Here is a 20,205-nt window from a genome sequence, read left to right as displayed (position 1 = left end):
ATGGACTTAGCAGGGCCATGAACTCCTCATCCAGTATAATAGGAGGGAAGCTGGGGTTGAGGGCACAGGGCAGGTGGCTTGCTAGATGCAGTGGTGGGAGCAATGTGGAACTTCTTGGGATATTCTACTTTCTTAATTCCTTTCTCGATAAATATTTTCTAGTTATTAGGCATTATATTATGTATCAGGCGCTGTACCAGATACTGGGGAAGCAGTTGTAAAATATGACTAACGTGACATTATCCCTAAATACATTCTGGAGCTCCTTAATTATTACAAAGTACTACTAATCTTTGAGAGAAAGATTCTGAACACTGTGTGCACTGCTGGCACATCCTAAAGTCTACAGTCTGATTTACCCTCTGCTCAGACATGGAGAGCCTTGAAATGGCAGGAGGCCTATACTGACAGAACTTTGAGTTCTACTTGGGCGGGGAAGCCTTGATCGTCTAGATACACAGCAACACGGTCTTTTCTCCCATAACTATCATACGAATGAATGCGGGACTTTGGACATATTGATTATAAAAACACCATCATTCCCTCTACCAAAAGCTGCCCTAGGGCTGAAAAGAACCTTAGGACCCCAGCAAGTTCAACTTGCTCCTTTCATGGAGGAAAACGCTGGCCACAAAGAGGTGGATGGCCTTCTCCAGGTGGCCTGCTTCTACTCTTTGAACCCCCAGGCCTCAGTAAATTCTCCGCACAAGACCTAGAGTGATCTACTTAAAATACAATCAGGTTTTTTCACTCTCTGCCTCAACACTCTTCAGTGGCTCCCCATCTCCCTCAGAGTGACACCAGTGTCATTACAGTGGCCTACAAAGCCTTCCACCTCTTCACCCCACTTCATTTCCCACCACTTCCAACCTCACTCGCTCTGTTTTGGCCCCACTGGTTTCCTTGCCTCACACCATTTCTACCTCAGAACCTCTGCTGGGGCTGACCCTCTGCCTGAGAGCTCCCCCAGAGAGTGCATGGCTCATGCCCTCACCTCCTCGGGTCTTCTGCTCTAAAGTCTCCTTCAAAGCAAGGCCTTCATAAACCAACCTGTTTGCAGCGGCAAGTTCTTCCACCCTGTCCTCCAGTTCTCTACGCTCCTTTTCCTCCTAACAGTTAACACCTCTGACAAGACTACATGCTTTCCTTTGTTTCTTCCTGTCTCAATGATGTTAACATTTCTGTAATCATGTAAATGTGTAGTTGCCCCTTTCCATCCTTTGCTATCACCATCTCCATCTGGTCATGTGGTTTTCCCAATGACCTCTTTCAAGGGCCATGTCGTGTGACAATGCTCTAGCTCACTTCCCCAAGCCTATACTCACACTGGGCATGTATGCTGTTCCTCTTCTGCTGTACAGTTCTGCGGAAAAGTCAAACCCAATGAGAAATGTATTCTGCCTTCACTCTAGATGCTTTAGGTGACTACCAGCAGGAATTTGGGAAGAATTCAATCACAGAGAGTTAAAACACAGGGTGGGGGCCACAAGGAGACTAAGAAACACACCGAGAAATGGAAGAAAAACCAGAACATGGTATTGAGAAAAGTAGGAGTGAGGAAGGAGGGCTAAATTTGCCAGCAGACATATGTACTCTGTAGCACTGTCAAACGAGCTGCTTTCTGGGGGCCTAAATGAACCAGGGACCATCATTCCTTCCAGGCCAGAGAACCTCCAATATCAGCTCATACCATAGGAACCTCCTTCCTGCCTCTCAGTATCAGTGGCAACTCTGGGGTAGTTGTTAACAGCTTATGATATGTGGCTTTTCAATTGGAGATTGGGGCTCCAGAGACACTCATCAGAGGACTGTGTAACATTAGTGGTTCCCAAAAAGCCATTGGGTTTGAAGCGCAGGAAGCCTCTCCACAACACATGCCATTTCTCCATCAAGGAATAGATTCATGTCCAAAGACCTGTTCTACAGCACTCTTAGACCCTGGCAGTGTTTTCTAAAATAGACATCCCAGTATTGAAAGTGAACTGGAGATACACATGCTCAGCATAGTAAGAAAATACATTTGTGAAAGGGCTGTAAGAAAATACTTGGGACTGGGTGTCAGGAAACCTAATCCCGTGTTCCTTTCCCCTCGGTGGCCCCACCTCTCTGAACTTTAGTTTTCACACGGGTAAACTGTGAGGATCAACCTCTCCCTCACTCCACTCACCCAGGGTTATAAACTCTTCAAGGACAGTGCTAAGTCCTGGCTCCAGAACCATACGGCAAGGTTTGGCCAAGAATCATAACATTATATGTGCTGAGTTCCTCACCTAATTCATTCTTCTGATCGTTTCCCCATTTATTTAGGTAAAATTCCCAAGCAGATTGCTCCAGTCAACTTTCCAAAGTTTCTCCCAACAAGTCAGACCACGTAGCTACTCTGCTTACCACCTTTAGGGGCTACCTAGCTGCTCAGAGTGCAGTCCAGCCTCCTCCTCATGGCCTGAAGGAAGGCTCTTCACTGGCCTTCCCTGCTGCCAACCACCAGCCCCACTCCCTGACTCTTGAGCCATACTCAGTCTCTTTAGGCACGCGGGAAGAGCCTGCTGTCCCGCACTTCCATGCCCACTATCTAGAACACCCTGCCAGTCCCTCCTCCCTCACCACGCTAACTCCTGGGTCCTCACACCAAGTGTCCCCTCCTCCATGAATTCACTCCATTCAGTGAACAAATGGAAGTTGTTCCAGGCACCCTCCTGGGTCGCAAGATCGGAACACTGACTGCTCTTATCCCTGTGTCTGTGTCTCCACAAACAATCTCTGGACATTTTTATTACAGCATCTGTCACCGGGAGTATTCATTATTGCTTATGATACATTTGTCTCCAGCGCTAGACTGGTCTTGCTAAGGAAGGGCTGACATCTTGGTTATTGTATCCCCAGGATGGGGGCGGGGCTGGTACGGAGTCTGCACTCAACAGTGTCTATTAAGTGGGTGGAGGAGTTTCCTAACCAGTGAGAGTAAGCTTGTGCCTCCCACAGGGTGTGGTAGCTGACAGCACAGTGGGCAGCAAGGGTCCTGAACTGCCTGTGTGGCTCTGGACAACTTACTTGCCATCTTGGCATGGAGGTTTTTTTTTACCCGGAAGGTGCAGATTAACTGCAGTTTAACTACCTCTCAGGCTTCTAGGAAGGTGTACTGGGGTCCACCTGTGCTTAGCACAGGGCCTTGGCACTTGCACAGTAACTGTCAGCAACTCAAATGGGAGAAGAGAAACAGGATGAGTTTTGTTAAGAAAAATTTATATCTATTAACCTCATCTTCCTGCCTGGAAAACAGCTGAATCCCAAACGTGCCTGAGGCCCAGAATTATTGCCAAGACCTGCCATTGAGATAGTGTTTGCATGTCAGGGCTTGAGGGCATATTCTCTCTCCCTCCTGCAAGTTCACAGAACACCTACCTTTTGGCCCGGTAATGAGAAGCTGACCTGAAAGCACAGACAGTCCCCCCAGGAAGTGGTCGGGGAAGTCTGCTCTGCTGAAGACCCTTGGGGCAGTGTACGGAAAGCCTTGGGGCCAAGACCATTGAAGGAATGTGCACGTTTAAGTCCCTGAGGATTCAGAAGGGGGAATCCCTTCTGAATAGAATCTGAGGCTCAGGATGGGAGGGAACCACCTTTTGAACTGTCAAGCTCCATCTCAGCAGCCTGCAGGCCATTATTCAGAACCTGCCCAAATGTCGCTATTCATTTCTCCCAAGGCTTCCCAGCATTTCCCAGCCTATTCCACTGTCACCCACCCCCCCATTAATTTTCAGTGACCTTGTTCTCTGGACTCCAGGCATCCAGAAATGAAGGGGATTTTGCTTGAAGGAGGCTCCAGTACCCAGCATCCTTACCCCTGAGCCCCGGGGTTTTAACACTCCTCTGAGGGACAAGCTGGAGGAAAGGGACCATGATACCCAGCATGGATATAAAATGCCGAACCTCGGAAGCAGGGGGCCTAATTTCACTCACTAAAGTACTTAATTTCACACATTTCTTTTTTCATTAAGCATTCCTGCTGCTCAAACCCTTGGGCCCATGCTACTTTTACTCATGGCCTTGGAATAATTTAAATTAGCCTGGGTGAGTTAATATTTAAATCTAGGAAAACTGATGAGGGCATTTGACTATGGAGGAAATGATTTGCAATGCCCAATGAGGAGCTACTAGATTGGTCAGAAAAGTCAGTCTTCTATAAACAATCTGCTTTTCAGATTCCCAGAGCTTTTAGTGCTTGAAATTACCCCAACACCCAATATTTTAGTGCTTGTATCATGGAACCAGGCTGGAATACTGGCAGAAAAACCAAGCGGCACTCGGAGATCTTAGTGGATCCGAGATTTATTTACCACCGGCGGGCTCAGAGGAGACCGTTTCTCCAAAGATCTGAGCGCCGAATGCAAGTGGGGAGGGTAACTTACAGTTGTCAGCCTCCGTATCTGTGGGGGTTTTCGTGCACGGGGCAAATGAAGGAAGAAGAACCCGGAAGAGGGATCTCCAAGTAGAGACCAGAGCTTGTTTTAGTCCCATGGGCCATCTTTGGCACAGTATTTTTATTCATCTCTCCAACACTTGAAATATCCAGTAAGTGGCCAAGCTAGAACCTGAACCCAGGACTTCCTGAATTAAGGCCAGTGATAGCCTGCAACTTGCCTAGGGCCCAGCTAAAAGCAGTTCCACTAAGATACTGGGAATTTTAATTTGAGGGAAGACAAAAACAATAAACATTACTTCCCCCAGCCTATAATGGTTTTTCTAAACACATTTTTAAAACATCTATTTGAACTGGCACAATCGAAAGTGATTTCAAGTGTTAAGACAATTTTTACTTTGCTGAACTACCATACAAATTTTGAACAGGGGAGCTTGAGAAGTGTGGCTTGATTAAGAAAAAGAAGGTAAGGCAGCAGTATCTTATAAACAGACGTGTAATCCTTTGGGATATTTCCTGTTGTGGGGACTCAGATTTGAAACAGACATGCAGATTTTAGAATCCACTGCTTCAAACAAAGCCACCACTTGTCTAAACAGCCTTTCTCCTCAGAAAAACATTTGGTTTCAATTCCTCTTATATAATGGACCATTTTCACCAGAAAAGGGAAAACTCTGATTAAAACACTGCCTGAGCAGGGGTGCTGGGGTGGCTCAGTCGATTCAGCGTCTGTCTGTCTCCGGCTCAGGTCTTGATCTGGACATTTGTGAGTTTGAGGCCTGCCTCGGGCTCTGTGCTGACAGTTCAGAGCCTGGAGCCTGCTTTGGATCCTGTCTCCATCTCTCTGCCCCTCCCGCACTTGCTCTCTGTTTCTCAAAAACGATTAAACATTAAAAATAAACAAACAACAACAACAGTCTCTGGGCAGAGTGGAGATGATCCACTGTGGCCAGACATGGGCCTGTGACCAAGTCAGCCATGCTTCGGTGCCCATAACTCTTTGTCTGCTCCTAGGTTCATTCTTATTTATTTATTTCGAGGGAGGGAGAGAGAGAGCACATGTGCGTGCTGGGGGGGGGGGGGGGGCACAGAGAGAATCCCAGAGCCTGCTTGCTGTCAGCACGGAGGCTGTCGTGGGGCTTGAACCCACAAACTATGAGATCAGGGCCAGAGTCAGACGCTTAACTGACTGAGCCACCCTGGCACCCTCCTCCTAGTACCATTCCTGACTCCAAGCTTTTTAGGCAGGTGCATCCTCAAAGGCTACCAAATTATAGTGTGGTCATCTGCCAGTGTGCTTGGGTTTGACGTATGGAGGAGACAGAAAAGGGGACACCGGCAAACGGCCGGGGCGGAACTATTCAGGGAGACCAGCATTTGCTCAAATCCAGGATGTGCAGTAAGAGATCACAGGAAAGTCTGACAGCCTAGCCCTTGAGTCCAGACTTCATCTTAGGGAAGAGGAGTACACTGCAGGGTCAGGTGACCATGATCTGACCTGTACTTGAAGAGGTAAGGACATAGAACTGAAAAACTGAGAGTCTAACCGGAGGAGGGTCTGCAGAACTGTGGTTATTCATGATGACAGCCTGAGGAGTTGGGGCCACAGGAAGGAGTAATGGGCAACGGTGGGGCTGTGAGGTAGGGGGAGACGGGGGGGCCAACTTGGGATACGTGATATATCTGGCACTGACAGGACATCCACTTAGAGCAGTCTCTCTGCATAGCAGAAACGTAGCCTTGAAGCTCTGAAGAAAAACAGCAAGTTATTTACCTGTGCGACATTTGCAAGGAAATGAAGAACGAAGCTTAGTCAGGGACAGAGGGAAAATTGAGAATGGCCCAACTCTTGGAAAGCAACAGCCTAAAGGGCTGTGGGACAGGATGAGGACCAAGAAAGGAGGCTAAGGAAGAAGAAGAAGGCTGTGGGAAGGCAGGCCGCCATGTCTGATGCGCAGAAGCCAGGGCGGTGCTGACCTCTTGGAAGTGAGGCATTGGTGAATGAAACTGTTTCACTAACCGACCACTTAGCCATTCTTTTACTACGTTAACCTCCTAAGTATGCAGGCCAAGTGTAGTACATAGAACGGGCTGGTACGACGTCAAGTCTTTCCCAGGTTTGAGAGGCTATAAAACTCCTTAATGTCACTTACAAAATATTCAAGAGTCTTTTCCACACAGTCCTGGCTCTGAATCCATTTTTTAGTTCTGAAGAGGCAGAACAGCACAGTGGTCAGGGCACAGACTTTAGGGACAGGCCTTCCAGATTCAAATTCCAGATCTCCTGCCTCCTAGGTGGGCACATTACAAATCTCTCTGCCTAAAGAACATTCGCTGTGAAAACGAGATAACAACAGGATGTACTTCACGGAGTTGTTCCAAAGATTTAACTGAGATAATATATACATACACGCACACCAAACAGTGCCTGACACATAGTAGGTGCTCAGAATGTTGCTGAATCATTACGCTTTAAAAATCTAAGCCAATTTCGTTTTACATCATCAGTGAAGACAGAGAATGACAGTATTCAATATAGTACAAGGCTGTACACAAACCACATATTTAATTTAAAATTTCCTAGTAACCTCATTATAAACAGGCAAAATTAACAATATTTGATCTAACCTAACTTACCTAAAATAGTGTCACTTCAACAGGTGATGGCTATTAAAAAAATGAAGTATTTTACTTTTTTTTCTTTTTTTACTAAGTCTTTGATACCTGGTGTGTTAGAATACACAGCACCTCGCATTCAACTTGCCACATTTCATGTGCTCAATATCCACATGTGATTAGCGGCCATGATATTGGCAGTGCAGATATAGAGGAACATATATCAAACTGTTAACTCTGGGTTACTTCGCAAGGCTGGCTTAGAGGTTAGGTAGGGGAACTAACAACATTTTGTTTACATACTTCTACACTGTTTAATACGTTACAATGACGAGATACGTTTTTAAAACCCAGTTACGTTAGTAAAAAAAAATTATGAAAAAACTAACAACCCAAGATTAATGCTCACTGAATCATATAGAAAGTGTTCGAATGTGGGAGTTAGGACAACTGGGCTCCAGGCCATATGTGGGACCTTCAGAAAGCCCTTTCCCATTCCTTGCCCTCAGTTTCCTTCCATTTCGTTTAGAAAGGGATGTTTCCTTAAAACCTCTCAGTTCTTGGGGCGCCTGGGTGGCGCAGTCGGTTAAGCGTCCGACTTCAGCCAGGTCACGATCTCGCGGTCCGTGAGTTCGAGCCCCGCGTCGGGCTCTGGGCTGATGGCTCAGAGCCTGGAGCCTGTTTCCGATTCTGTGTCTCCCTCTCCCTCCCCCGTTCATGCTCTGTCTCTCCCTGTCCCCAAAATAAATAAACGTTGAAAAAAAAAAAGAAAAAAAAGAAAAAGTCTCTGTTAAAAAAAAAAACTCTCAGTTCTTAAAATGCAGAAATGTTGGACACTGTATTTCTCCTATAATGCCTCCAAGAATCTATGAAAGGATGAGAACTTTCTCCTCAATCCTGGAGAAGGTTTATCTGTAAACAGAGGGGCAGGTAACAGGTCTTCTGGCGATCTGAGAATTTCCTGTCTCTAAATCGGCCCTCGAAGACACGTTTCCGTTTTGCCGCTGGCTATCAAGGTTCTCAGCTCTAAAGAGCTCACATGTACATTCATACCCTGGTTCCCTCCGTGCCCCGCTGTGGTCACAAATGCCAAGGGAAATGGAAAATGAGCCTGACCTTCTCACTCTCCCGCAGGAATGATTTGGTCCGAATGCAAGGAAATCTGGGAGGAGGGGCCGCGGGAGTACGTGCTGCACCTGTGGAACCTGCTAGACTTCGGGATGCTGTCCATCTTCGTGGCCTCCTTCACCGCCAGGTTCATGGCCTTCCTGAAGGCCAGTGAGGCCCAGCTGTACGTGGACCAGCACGTGCAGGACGACTCGCTGCACAACGTCTCACTTCCGCCGGAAGTGGCGTACTTCACCTACGGTGAGCCAGAGGGCGCTCTAGCGAGTCCTGCCTTGTGTTCCCGGGGCGTGGCCCAGGGCCCTGAGCTCCGCTCCACCTGCGGATCTGCTCCAACATAGCCCAGCTCCCTGCAGCACAAGCAGCTCCGTAGAATGTGCAATTAGTGACTATAAGAAATAAATTTTTGTGTGTTTAGAAGGATAGATTTGTTTTGGAAAGGCTCTTAGAACGTTTTCTGGGAGCTTTTTTTTCCTTTATTATTTTTTTTTAGAGCGTGAGCAAGGGCACGTGCGAGCAGTGGAGAGGCAGAGAGAAAGAGATTCTCAAGAAAGCTCCATCCCCAGCACCGAGCCCCTCTCGGGACTCGATCTCACAACCGGGAGACCGTGACCTGAGCTGAAATCAGGGGTCAGTCGCTTAACCGACTGAGCCCTACCCAGGCTCCCCGCTTTTTTTTTCTTTTTTTTTTTTTTTTAAGAAAGATTTCATTTCTGATGTAGCTCCAGGAGCAGTAAGAGGAAATGTATAGATGAAAGAATTTTCGTTCTGTATTTGATCCCTGTATTTTGTGCAGAGATAGGCCCTCAATTGCCCAATCCGAACGTTCTTTTCTCATGGCAAAATTAGTTTTTTTGGAGATGACTTAATTCTTTCAAACCACAAGGCCATATGGTGGGAGGTAGTAGACTGAAATTTTAGGAATAATAAGAGTTACAGCATCCATTTATTGAGGACGTGCTAGGTGCCAGGAACTGTACAGACATTTTAAACCATAAACTCCAATCCTTGCAAAAGGCCTCAAAAAAAGGGTGGGGGGGAGGGTCTCTTCTGCCCCTATTTTCAGATGACGAAATGGGCTTCCTTGGCAGGGCTTACAGTGTTCTCAGAAATACAGGAATACCTTGGATAGCAAGGGATCCTGGCCCAACATGAACTGAAAACCATTCAGAATGGCATGGTGCTTATGTTTCCAGGCTTTGGAGTTACACTTAGATTCAAATTCTACTTCTACAGCTTACTCTGAGATTCTGTTTATCTAACTTTTCTGAGCCTTTATTTTCCCAAATGTAAAACCAGGAGAAAACCTATGTCAGAAAGTTTGTCTTAAATAAGATAGTGCATAAGAAGAATTTTGCATTGTGCTCTAACAATATTAAAGGTTCACTAAATGGTAATAGTTATTATCAATACTGCCTATAAGGTCATTTGCCTGCTCTAACACTGTGCTTTCTGTACTAAAAGAGAAAGAGAAGTGGGGAGAAGAAACAGATTTGTGTTATTGTTACCAGTAAACTAGTTGAATAGGCATTCATTAATGGCAGCCACTACATTATGAAAGGTTTGAATGTCAAAAGTCCCTGTTACATGAAGTCACACAGCTCCTGTGACCTCTGAATCTTCACAGTCAGGTAAAGCAATGAGCTGCAGAGGGCTGGCCATTTAATACAGCTGTTGAGTTGCTACCCATATTCCATATGGATTGTGTTACGCAGATTGTTACATGTAAATGTGGTAAGGAAACACCTACTGAGAAATGGCGAGTCTGGTAGTATTATCAGCCATTCGCTTTTCATTTGTTGGTTTAGCAAAATTAGACTTGTTAAAAGCAAAATGGGCTTGTACGTTTTCTCCTCTGTGCTATTCAGGGTTCATCAAAGAAAGATAAGAGAATCTTGATACTAAATTGGACAATTTTCTTTTTTATTATTATTTTTGAGGGAGAGAGTGTGAGCAGAGGAGAGGGGCAGAGGAGAGGGAGAGAGGGAGAGAGAGAGAGGGAGAATCTTAAGCAGGCTCCATGCTCAGCATGGAGCCCTACAAGGGACTCTATCTCACAATTGAGAGATCAGGAACTGAGGTGAAATCAAGAGTCAGACACTTGACCCACTGAGCCCCATAAATTGGATGATTTTCTTTTCTTTGAGAGAGAGAGAGAGAGAGAGAGAGAGCGCGCGAGCAAGCATATGCACAAATGGGGGAGGGACAGAGAGAGAGAGGGAGAGAGAGAATCCCAATCAATCTCCCCATCATTAGTGCAGAGCCCTATGCGGGGGCTCAGACCCACAAACTATGAGATCATGATCTGAGCCAAAATCAAGAGTCAGAGGCTTAACCGACTGAGCCACCCAGGTGCCCCAAACTGGATAATTTTTTTAATTCCCTGATTCAGGCTGCAATATTGTCCACTCGTACCTTCTGTTTCTTTTAAGGGTTGTGTTCAGGTCTCACCCAACTGCAAAGTACTGCACGTTCTTGCCCTTGCTTCGAGGTTCACCCTGAGTCTTGGAAATCTCTTGGCTCTGTCATAGTGTTCGCTTGTGCTCCAGTTGCTGGGCAAGAGAGCCCCCTTGTGGCCATCCGGGCAGTGGTACCTTCCAACCTCTACAGCTCTGAATAGACAGATTCCAGTTTTTCAGGTTGTGATAGGACAATCTTTCTCAAGGAAAGAGCTCCAAAAAGAAGAAAATCCCTTTGTCTGAATTGTCACACTGCTGTCTGCTTTACAACGATCACAACTCTTACAAGCCAATGTAAATAGAAAACTTTTTCACTAGAAATCCTGCCCTGATCACCAGGGTCCGATGACAGCTAAATCTATCTTACTGCATTATAGAAGCAGCTTTTATTATTACAGTTAAGGTTTAATACGGTAAATTATAGAAGGGAAAAAAAGAAATCCCTTTTTGGTGTTTCTTGTAGAAGTCAAGTCATTTCATGTTACCCAAATGTGTTATTTATCCTTAGAGAGTGACAGATACATTTGAGAAACATAATTTGTTCTCCTTACTTGTCTTTCCTGGACTTCTGAGTTATGACCTTGATGAGAACATAGAGTCTATAATTGTGTTGTATCTCCAAATGTAATTTAGAATGCACTCCATGGAACTTTGTAGCAAACAGAGGCCTGGCTTCCCTTACTAAATGTTTCTTACTGCTCTTTATTATTATAATTGTTTAACACAGTCTAGCTTTGAAAATAAAGAAAAAGTTTCCTCTTCTTCCATTTCCCTTAGGGTGCCAAGAATTGCTATGTAATCTCCTTGCTATCTGCATTTACCTGGCTCTGAAAAAGACCCCATACCCCAAATCCAATCTTTAAAATGGCAATAATAATATCTACTCTACAGGACTGTCACTAAAATCACAGCTAATGTACAGAGTAAGGGCTAATTTAGGTTTCTCAATGTTTCCCAATTGATGTTTCACTTAGCACTTCTCAACAGGGAGACTCTTGGCTTTTTTAGCAGAACAATTTTCGTGCTATGGGTCTGTCTGGAGCGATGCGGGATATTAGCATCCCTGTAATCCTCCTGCCCCAGCTTCGTGAAAACAGCCAACACCCACATACAGTTCCCCAGGATGAAGGCGCCGCCCTCACCCGAGAAACACTGTACGTGCCGACACGTAGCAGGGAGCTTTTCAGTGACAGACACTGTTCCTTGCGCCATTAGAACTGCAATAGGAACCTTCACAGCTCTGTTCTGCTGCAGGAAGACACTCGGGGCTGCTGAGACTCACATCAGAGACCACAAACAGAAACCTGACCGCCCAGGACAGGTCCCAGGATTCTGGCCACCTGGAAAAGCACTCTCATAGCAAACCTGGATGACTGGTCACCACTTTGGAGACCCTAGCTCAAACATAGAGCAACTCTTCCAGACACACACTGCCTGAGGAACAAAACCCCAGAACGTTTTCTCAGGCAAGATCCTTCAGATTGCCGGCCCTCGTGGGGGCTCATCTGTTTCGATCTGTGGCTAGTCCAAACTTGTGGTATTTCCTTCAGTCATTTAACAAACACTTATCAGCACCCATCGGGTGCCAGGCCCTAGGCTGACTACGCACTTTACATCCATGATTTCATTTTACCCCCCACTACAGCTCTCTGAGGTTGACGAAATTACACCCAGTTTACAAATGGAGAAAATCCGGCTCCAAAACGTTAACTGACTTGCTTGCCATCACACAGCATCTGCATAGAAAGGCCACTGTCAACCTCAGGTCTGTCTGACTGTAAGCCCGTGACCCGCCCCACCACCTCCTCGTGACGCTTCCCCAGTGACTGGAGCAGCCCCTGCTTGTGGAGCTCACACAATGGTAGGGAGGACAGAATAGGAAGCAGCACGGTAAGTTCCATGACGGAGGATGCACAGATAACAAGGGAACCAAGGGGAACCGGGAGCCCATCTCAGTTTGTGGGAGTCACACAAGGCTTCCTGAAAGAGATGTCACTTGAGCAGAGTCTTAAAGGATGACCTGGAATGAGGCGGTCTTAAAGTGAGGGAAGAGCACTCCAGCCAGATGGACTAGCACATTCCAAGAGGGAAGGTGTGGTACCTTCAGTGCATTGGAATCAACTTCAAGGGCAGGAATGGCAATGATGAGGTTAGAGGCCTCTAAAAATGCCTACCTGGTTTCTCCGCCAGAAACAAGTCACTACAGCAGATCCTGCCCCCCACCCCCACCCCACCCCACGAGTAACCCGGATTATTTTCTTTCAGCCAGGGACAAGTGGTGGCCTTCAGACCCTCAGATCATATCGGAAGGGCTGTATGCCATCGCTGTCGTGCTGAGCTTCTCCAGGATTGCATACATCCTGCCAGCCAATGAAAGTTTTGGACCCCTGCAGATCTCGCTGGGGAGAACTGTGAAAGACATCTTCAAGTTCATGGTCATTTTCATCATGGTATTTGTGGCCTTCATGATTGGAATGTTCAATCTGTACTCCTACTACCGAGGTGCAAAGTACAACCCAGCGTTTACAACGTACGTGAGTAACCCAGGGCTCTCCTCGGAGGGTCTCCCTGCCCCCTCCCCCCAGGAATCTTTAGGAGTCTCTTCCAGGTGGCCCCTGGCACATGTTTCCTTGGTGTTTCTACAAATTAACAGCAACTTTATCCAAGGGCAGCTTAGAGTTCAGGTTCTGGAGTTGAAAGAATCCAGTTTTTACTCTGTATTAGACCTTCATTTTTGCCACTTACGTTCTTCAACTTCTCTCACCTTTAGTTTTCTCTTCTTTAAAATGAGGATAAAAATAATACCTGCTTAATAGGGCTAGTCTGAAGATTCATTGCAAGGATACAGCTTATTCTCAATACATGAAAGCAAGGACTATTACTACCGTTCTTGCATTTGCCTGTGTTGCCTAAAAAACAGAGCCCAGGGCCAACGTAGCATGCCAGCGCTTTAATGGAGAAAGGCAGTCGCAAGCCAAACAAAATAAGACTGAAGGAAAGAAGAAAGTGGGGGGTGGGAAGGAGAGCAGATATAGGGTGCTGACCTAGCCACCATCTATCACAACGTACAGCATGGTCATGACATACTCTCTGGGAAGATTATATGGAAATACCACATCTCAGAATAGCCCATCAGGATGAGAAATAGCCAGTTGATCAGCCACAGCCTTTCCATCTGCTATCTTCCATTAGTCACATTCAAAAACAAAAAGATTCACTCCAGAGAACACCAACTCACCTAGCACCTTGAAGACAGCCCTGGGGGAGCCATATCCACAAAGCATGAGAGATAGGTCTGCGTGTCGGTACGCTCAGCCGCCCTCTGCACCTGGCCGGGTGAACCAGTGACAGTGCAGGGACACTGAACAAGTCTGGCGACATCGTGTGCATCAGCAGCAGCTGGGAAGGCCCAGGCAGGGAGGCAAGAGGCATGGGTACAAGCAGAGGCAAGGTGCTGTCAGGTCGTCTGACGTTAGGGTCCAGTAGCGGCTGCTGCCCGCAGAGCAAGATAGTGCCGTGGCCTCCTGCGTGGAGGTGGTGTTGGAGCTCACTGAACCTGTGTCCACGCAGACCCAGGGCTCTTCCCCTCTGCGGGCGATGCCAGGCAGTCTCCTGGAGGGCCATCAGTAGCATGAGCAGTGGTCTAGTGGAAGACTCAAGGAGACCTGAGTTTACAGCATGACAAGGGCGTTTACTAGCTGATGGCTATATGCCAGGTCACTCGATTTATCCATGCCTCTGTGTCCTCACCTGGAAAATGGAAATGACACTCTGCCTTGTTCATAAATCCCTTTAGGAATATACTTGAAGTGGTTGTGCAAAGGGCCCACAGCACACAAGTATTACTGGTCTAGGTCTTCTCCTTGGCCCACCCAGGCTCAGAACTCCCCCCTGCTTCTTCAAGCTCCCACCCAGAATCTTGAAGGAAGGATAGTCAGATCTCCAGGCAGAAGCACAGCAGCTGGGACCTGCAGGGCCAGCACTTCCTGACATGGGTCCCCAGGAATCCTAAGTGGCCCAGAATTTGTTTCCCGGCCAGTAAAAATGGCTGAGCCCAGCCACTGAGGTTCCCTGAGCAGTTCCCAGCTTGCAGCCCTTCTCCTGGAGAAATCACCTATCAGGGGAAGACACTTAGCGCCGAGAACCCAAACCAAGAACAACGAGCAACACTGTACCCCTGAGCTCAGAATCATGGACTCGGCTGCCTGGCCCACAGGACCTACCTAGAAGGGCGGGACCCTGGTGCTGCTGAGCCACAGAAGCGGTTACTCTCTGGCACAGAGTAGTTCTGTTTACAAAGAGCAGGTGCCTAGCCCAGGGCTGAGAAACGCACCGGAGAGATGCCCGGCTCTGCCCTCAGCCCACAGCAGCCCAAGGCTCAGACAGACCAGGTTTCAGACTGAGCTCTCCTCTTCCCAGAGGGGAAGCGGGCCACGTGGCCTTGGGCAAGTGCTTAAATCCCCTGGGGCTCAGTGTCCCCAGGTCTGAAGTAAGAAGACCAAGATGACCAACCTCACAGGATTGGTATCAACAGTATCAAATGCAGGGCATGGTGTACAAGGGAGCTCCAGTGAATGGCAGTGGGGAATAAGGAGGCGGGGGAGGGTTCACTGCAAGAGCAGACACCTGGGTACTGATTTGGCTCCACAGGACCCTTTCTGAGCAGCAGCCACATTTACAAACTGTTGTGCAGATGAGGCCAAGTATATTATTGTATCAGCCGGACTACTTTACATGACTCCAATACTCAGTGATTAGCTGTTGCAGGAACGAAATAAGCTTGAATCACCCAAAGGCAAGTTCGCTCTAGATCCGCTAGATGTACCCACTCAGCATGGGATGTGGGGGTTATTGAACAACAGTCACGATGTCCACCAATGAACAAAGGCTCTTAACGCTCTTTGGTCGGGCCTCGGGGTCCCTCCTGTGTTTCCAGTCTAGCACAATGCCTCGTGCACGCAGTATGGCTCACTAAATTCTTTGTGAACAAGAATGACGGAGTGAACAGGGGAAACAAAGCCAGGTTCTAGGCAGTAGAGTTATCCAAAGACTGGGGATCTGACCATGTGAACTTCTGTTCCTTTTCTCAGAAAGGACCCTGGGTATTCTGTGCAAGCCCTCTCCCTGCTCCTCACAAGGAGCCTGTACTACTGGCCCACAGTTGCTCAGAAGGTCAGTGCCAGGACGCAGGAGAAAATGAAAAAGGTCAGACCTAAGAGCAGGGCTCACCTGGCCACAATTCCCAGCTAGACGCACCACCGCTAATCTCTAGAAGGAATCAGTGGGAATCTGGAAAGTCATGGGGAAAGATGGAAGCAGAAGAAAGGGGCAATGCGGTCGGCTTGTTCCATGTCCCTGGGAAGCGAATGGAGACCTTCCAGACACGAGAGATCCAACGGAAGAGGACCCAGGCCCTCCAGGATGGGGAAGGGAAGAAAAGGTGTGGCAGAGGCAAGCACAGTGGAGAAAGGACAGGGAATTTATGGCCTTGGCAGTTCCTAAAATGGGATGTGCAGCTGTCAGGGCATGTGATTGAACAGGAAACAGTCAATAGAGCAGTGAAGTAGAGAACAAAGAATGGATTTTTGTAAATGTCATCTTTCACCCTTTGACTGCTGTCTAGGGTGGTTCCCCTAAGAGATCTTTGATAAGCAAAAAGCCACGTTAGGATGCATGACATGTGCACTTTCAGGGACTCAGAACTGTGTACCAACTATGCTGGTGGTAAAGTTGAATGACCCCCTCTCAGGTGAATGTGTGCTCGTCCCCAGACCACCCTGCCTAGCTCCAGATCTTCCCTCTAGACCTCCCACAGGCTGGGGGCTTCTCTCCTGTAGAATTTGGAGCTTGTAGGGTAAGATGGGTCCCCTCATCTGCTTCTAAAGAGTCAGAAGACTCAATCTTCCAGAAAGGAAATCTGGGCTGGAACACACCAGGCATCACCCCTCCCTTCGCTGGTCCCCCAGCCCCACACCTGCCATGTTCAAGGACAGCTGGGGTTCCTAAAGGCTGTTCAGAGCCCACTTTGGAAGTCGGCTGTGAGGCACCAAGAGACAGCTGCCCCATCAGAGCCCTGCTCACTGCTCTCCCTAGGGGTGCAGTCCCAGTTTAGATCACAATAGCCAGTTCCCCCATCTCACCAAGTTACAGGCTGTCCCAAATGACAGGCTGGGAACAAAAGGAAAGAGAACAAAGGTTTCAGAGCCAATTGCAGACCCTCAGGCCTCAGCCCAGACCTGAACACCCCCCAAGTGTTCCAGTTCTTCCCTCCCCACCCCAAATTCCCGTTCCATCCATCCAGCAGACCTCGGTGAGGGGGTCAGAAGAAAATAGACAGACTGAACTATTTCTGCTCAGGTATTAATAAATGCACAGTAGGAACAGTCTTAAGTGAGATCAGTGGTTCTCAAACCACATAACCCTCTAGAGAAACGGCTGAACTGAGGACTTCCGAGGTCCCACCCCCTAGAGACTCTAATCGCAAAAGTTCCAGGGCAGGGCCCAGAAGTCTGGATTCACAAGCCAGTGGGGGGCTCTGTGAAGGTGGTCTGAGGGCTACAGGGTGACAAACGCTGATGCTATCCAACCTCATTACTCAGATGGGGACAAAGAGGCCGCTCTCAGCGGTGTGTATTTCAAAAGCAAAGGGCTTGTTCACCTCAGTAAATGTCTCATTGGTAGACTCTCAGGCTCTGCAAGTGGGATTTGTTTTTGTAAATATGAGTCAGAATAGGTAGCCAAGTCCCGTCAGCTCCGGAGTCCGATCCTATGAACGCTTCGCAACGTGTCAGCCTCCGTCCACTTCAGAACCCAGGGCACTCTCAAAGGGCTGGGTTATTTTTCTCAGTCGCTTCTGTGTCGGGGCGCCGGCTGAAGGGGGGCAGGGAGGTGAGGGCATGGGTCATTGGCTGGTGAGCTGGGCCTGTCTGGGCATGACAGATAGTGCACCTGCTGGCAGCTCATTATCTCTAAGCTGCTCCTATGAGAAACTGTGAATGACCGAAGGGGAGGAAGAGACAGCACTCAGACAAGTTTTATGCTCTCAGAGTACAAAATCAAAGTATTCCAAGACAGGGGTCAGGAAGTAGAGACAAAGTTGAAAAAGTCACCAGAGAGTGCTCTTCTTTAAGCAAGTCTTTAAGAAAAGTTGCTGATTCTGTTAGGAATTTTGTTCTTATTACGAACACATCTTTAACTTTATCGTGGAAGTCAGCAGACAAAGAGGATCTGCCTTTTGAGGGGGTTGAGATTTTCAGCTTACAGACTGTATGGAAACCATGGGGTTCCAGCACTCTGGTTACAGTGTTAGAGAGACCAAAAGCCCTGGGCTGGCTGATGAAACACAGCTAGGCAAGAATGCCTACAAAAAGGGTTGGCTTGGGTCACTTAGATGTCTTAGTTGGTTAAGTGTCCAACTTCAGCTCAGGTCATGATCGTCTGGTTTGTGAGTTCGAGCCCCATGTCAGGCTGTCTGCTGTCAGCACAGAGCCCACTTCTTTGTATCCTCTGTCTCTCCTCCCCCCTTTCTGCCCCTCCCCCATGCTCTCTCTCTCTTTCTCTCAAAAGTAAATATTTTTTTTAAAAAGGTAGGTTTCCTTGTACTCTGATTGTGACCATAGCAGGACAGGGACACAGAGAAGAACAGGAGCAACAGGGGGCAAAGAGGTGGAAGTGAAATTATTAGCCAAAAATAATACCTCTCCTAAGGTTATTCTGTCTCCCCAGGACTCATTTCCATGGAAGGAGTTTCAGCAGTGTAAGCAAAATCAGAAGCTTCTGTTTTCCATGACGGTTATGGAAAATTTCCGCATACTATAAAGGGAGAGATTCATATGGCCGCCAAGGGCAGGAGGTGCTGATTCAGCTCCCCCAGCCCCATGGGGCCACAGAATAACCAGGTCTTCCTTCCTGGAGGGGCACTGGGGCTGGGGCAGAAGCTCCTGAAGACTCTGCCCCACATAGCCCACCGCACCCCAGAACTGCTGTGTCACCCTGTTGCTGAACAATTCGCGACACACACATGATCTACACTCTCACTTAATCCTCCCAAGACTGGACTGACACAGACACTACTACCCAAAGACTAAGGTTCAGAGAGACATTAGGCTTTCCCAAGACTCTAGAGCCAAGAAAAGGACCTGAACTCAGATCTGCCTGACTCCTATCCTTGACCTGAAATTCCCAAGAGTGGGATCCCCACCCCCACACCACAGCTCCAAAGTCAAGGGTGAGTCTCTGTAAAAGTTGGGTGACTTTCCTGTGGCACTAAACTCTACAGAGGATCCTACTGGATTCAGATGTACCTATTGTTGAGAACCTGAGAGTTCTACATACCTTATTTCTAAATATCTCTTGATTTCAGCTCAGGTCATGATCTCACAGTGTGAGATCAAGCCCTGCATTGGGCTCTGCACGGGTGGCACATAGTCTTCTTGGGATCCTGTCTCTCTCCATCTCTCTCTCTCTCTGCCCCTCCCCTGCTCACACTCTCTAGACAAACATTAAAAAAAAAGACTAGGGGCACCTGGGTGGCACAGTCGGTTAAGCGTCCGACTTCAGCCAGGTCACGATCTCGTGGTCCGTGAGTTCGAGCCCCGCATTGGGCTCTGGGCTGATGGCTCAGGGCCTGGAGCCTGTTTCCAATTCTGTGTCTCCCTCTCTCTCTGCCCCTCCCCCGTTCATGCTCTCTCTCTGTCCCAAAAATAAATAAAAAACGTTGAAAAAAAAAATTAAAAAAAAAAAAAAAGACTATCCTCCTGTCCCTGAGGAACTCATAAACAAGTGGGGAATTCAAAAAAAAAAATAGCATCATTATTTCACCACATCAAAGGGTACTTGGGCAGCACGGTGAGGAGGAAGCGCTGAACTGTGCCCAGCAGGGTCAGGGAAATGTTTATGGAGAGGGTGGCCTTGAAGGATCTTGGAGGATGACTAGGAAGTCATTCAAAGTAAAGGAGCAGAGAATTTTTGGAGAAGTTCCAATAAGCAGGAGTTTGGGGAAATGAGAGATTACATAAAATAATCCAGGAGCATCCAGGTCGTGAAGGACTTTACGAGTCCGGAAAGGCTGGGCACCTGTTTGAAGGGTGCTTTGGAAGGGGTGAGACGGGAACCCCAAGATCGAGATTTTATCATGAGTGAAAACACCCACAGCCCCTCCCCTCAAGGAACTTGCAGACTGGCTGGGAAGATAGGTCACAGGAATGAGGGCATGTTTACAAAATGAGATGTCCTGAGAGAAAGGACCTTAAAAGAAGGGCAGCTCCCAGGAGAGCTGAACTGGGTCCATTAGGTGGCTGCAGCAGGGAGCCATGGGAGGGAGGACAGGACCCTGACCTGGGCAGTGCCCAGGGGATGGAGAAAGGAGATGGAAAGGGACCCTGGGGAGGCAGGAGTGGAGATGTGATGACTGACTGAACATGGGGATTCTGAGGGAAGGAAGATGTTCTTTGGGTTTTGACAGTTGGAAGACCCTAGAAGGACCTGGGGGAGGCCATCTGGAGGAGCATAGGATGGAGAGAAAGGCAAGAGCCCTGGTGGCTCAGGGGAGAGATGGGGGCTTCCACCATCCCCAGGAACCATAGCCAG

The 20,205-nt window shown here is 47.8% G+C and overlaps 1 protein-coding gene across 1 annotated transcript in view; it reads left to right on the top strand.

The window, feature by feature from the left end:
• Positions 1–20,205, top strand: part of TRPC7 (transient receptor potential cation channel subfamily C member 7) — a 140,479-nt gene that overhangs the window by 96,397 nt on the left and 23,877 nt on the right. Inside the window, exons 6-7 of the mRNA XM_040444540.1 lie at positions 8,168–8,401; positions 12,883–13,147. Coding sequence (XP_040300474.1) covers positions 8,168–8,401; positions 12,883–13,147 — 499 coding nt within the window. The remainder of the gene's footprint in view (positions 1–8,167; positions 8,402–12,882; positions 13,148–20,205) is intronic.

Source organism: Herpailurus yagouaroundi, unplaced genomic scaffold, assembly GCF_014898765.1.
Source record: "Herpailurus yagouaroundi ecotype Mexico unplaced genomic scaffold, PumYag 192, whole genome shotgun sequence".
In the NCBI taxonomy this organism is placed as follows: domain Eukaryota; kingdom Metazoa; phylum Chordata; class Mammalia; order Carnivora; family Felidae; genus Herpailurus; species Herpailurus yagouaroundi.
The sequence above is the reverse complement of the archived record's forward strand: the minus strand, read 5'-3'. Positions and strand labels throughout refer to the sequence as shown.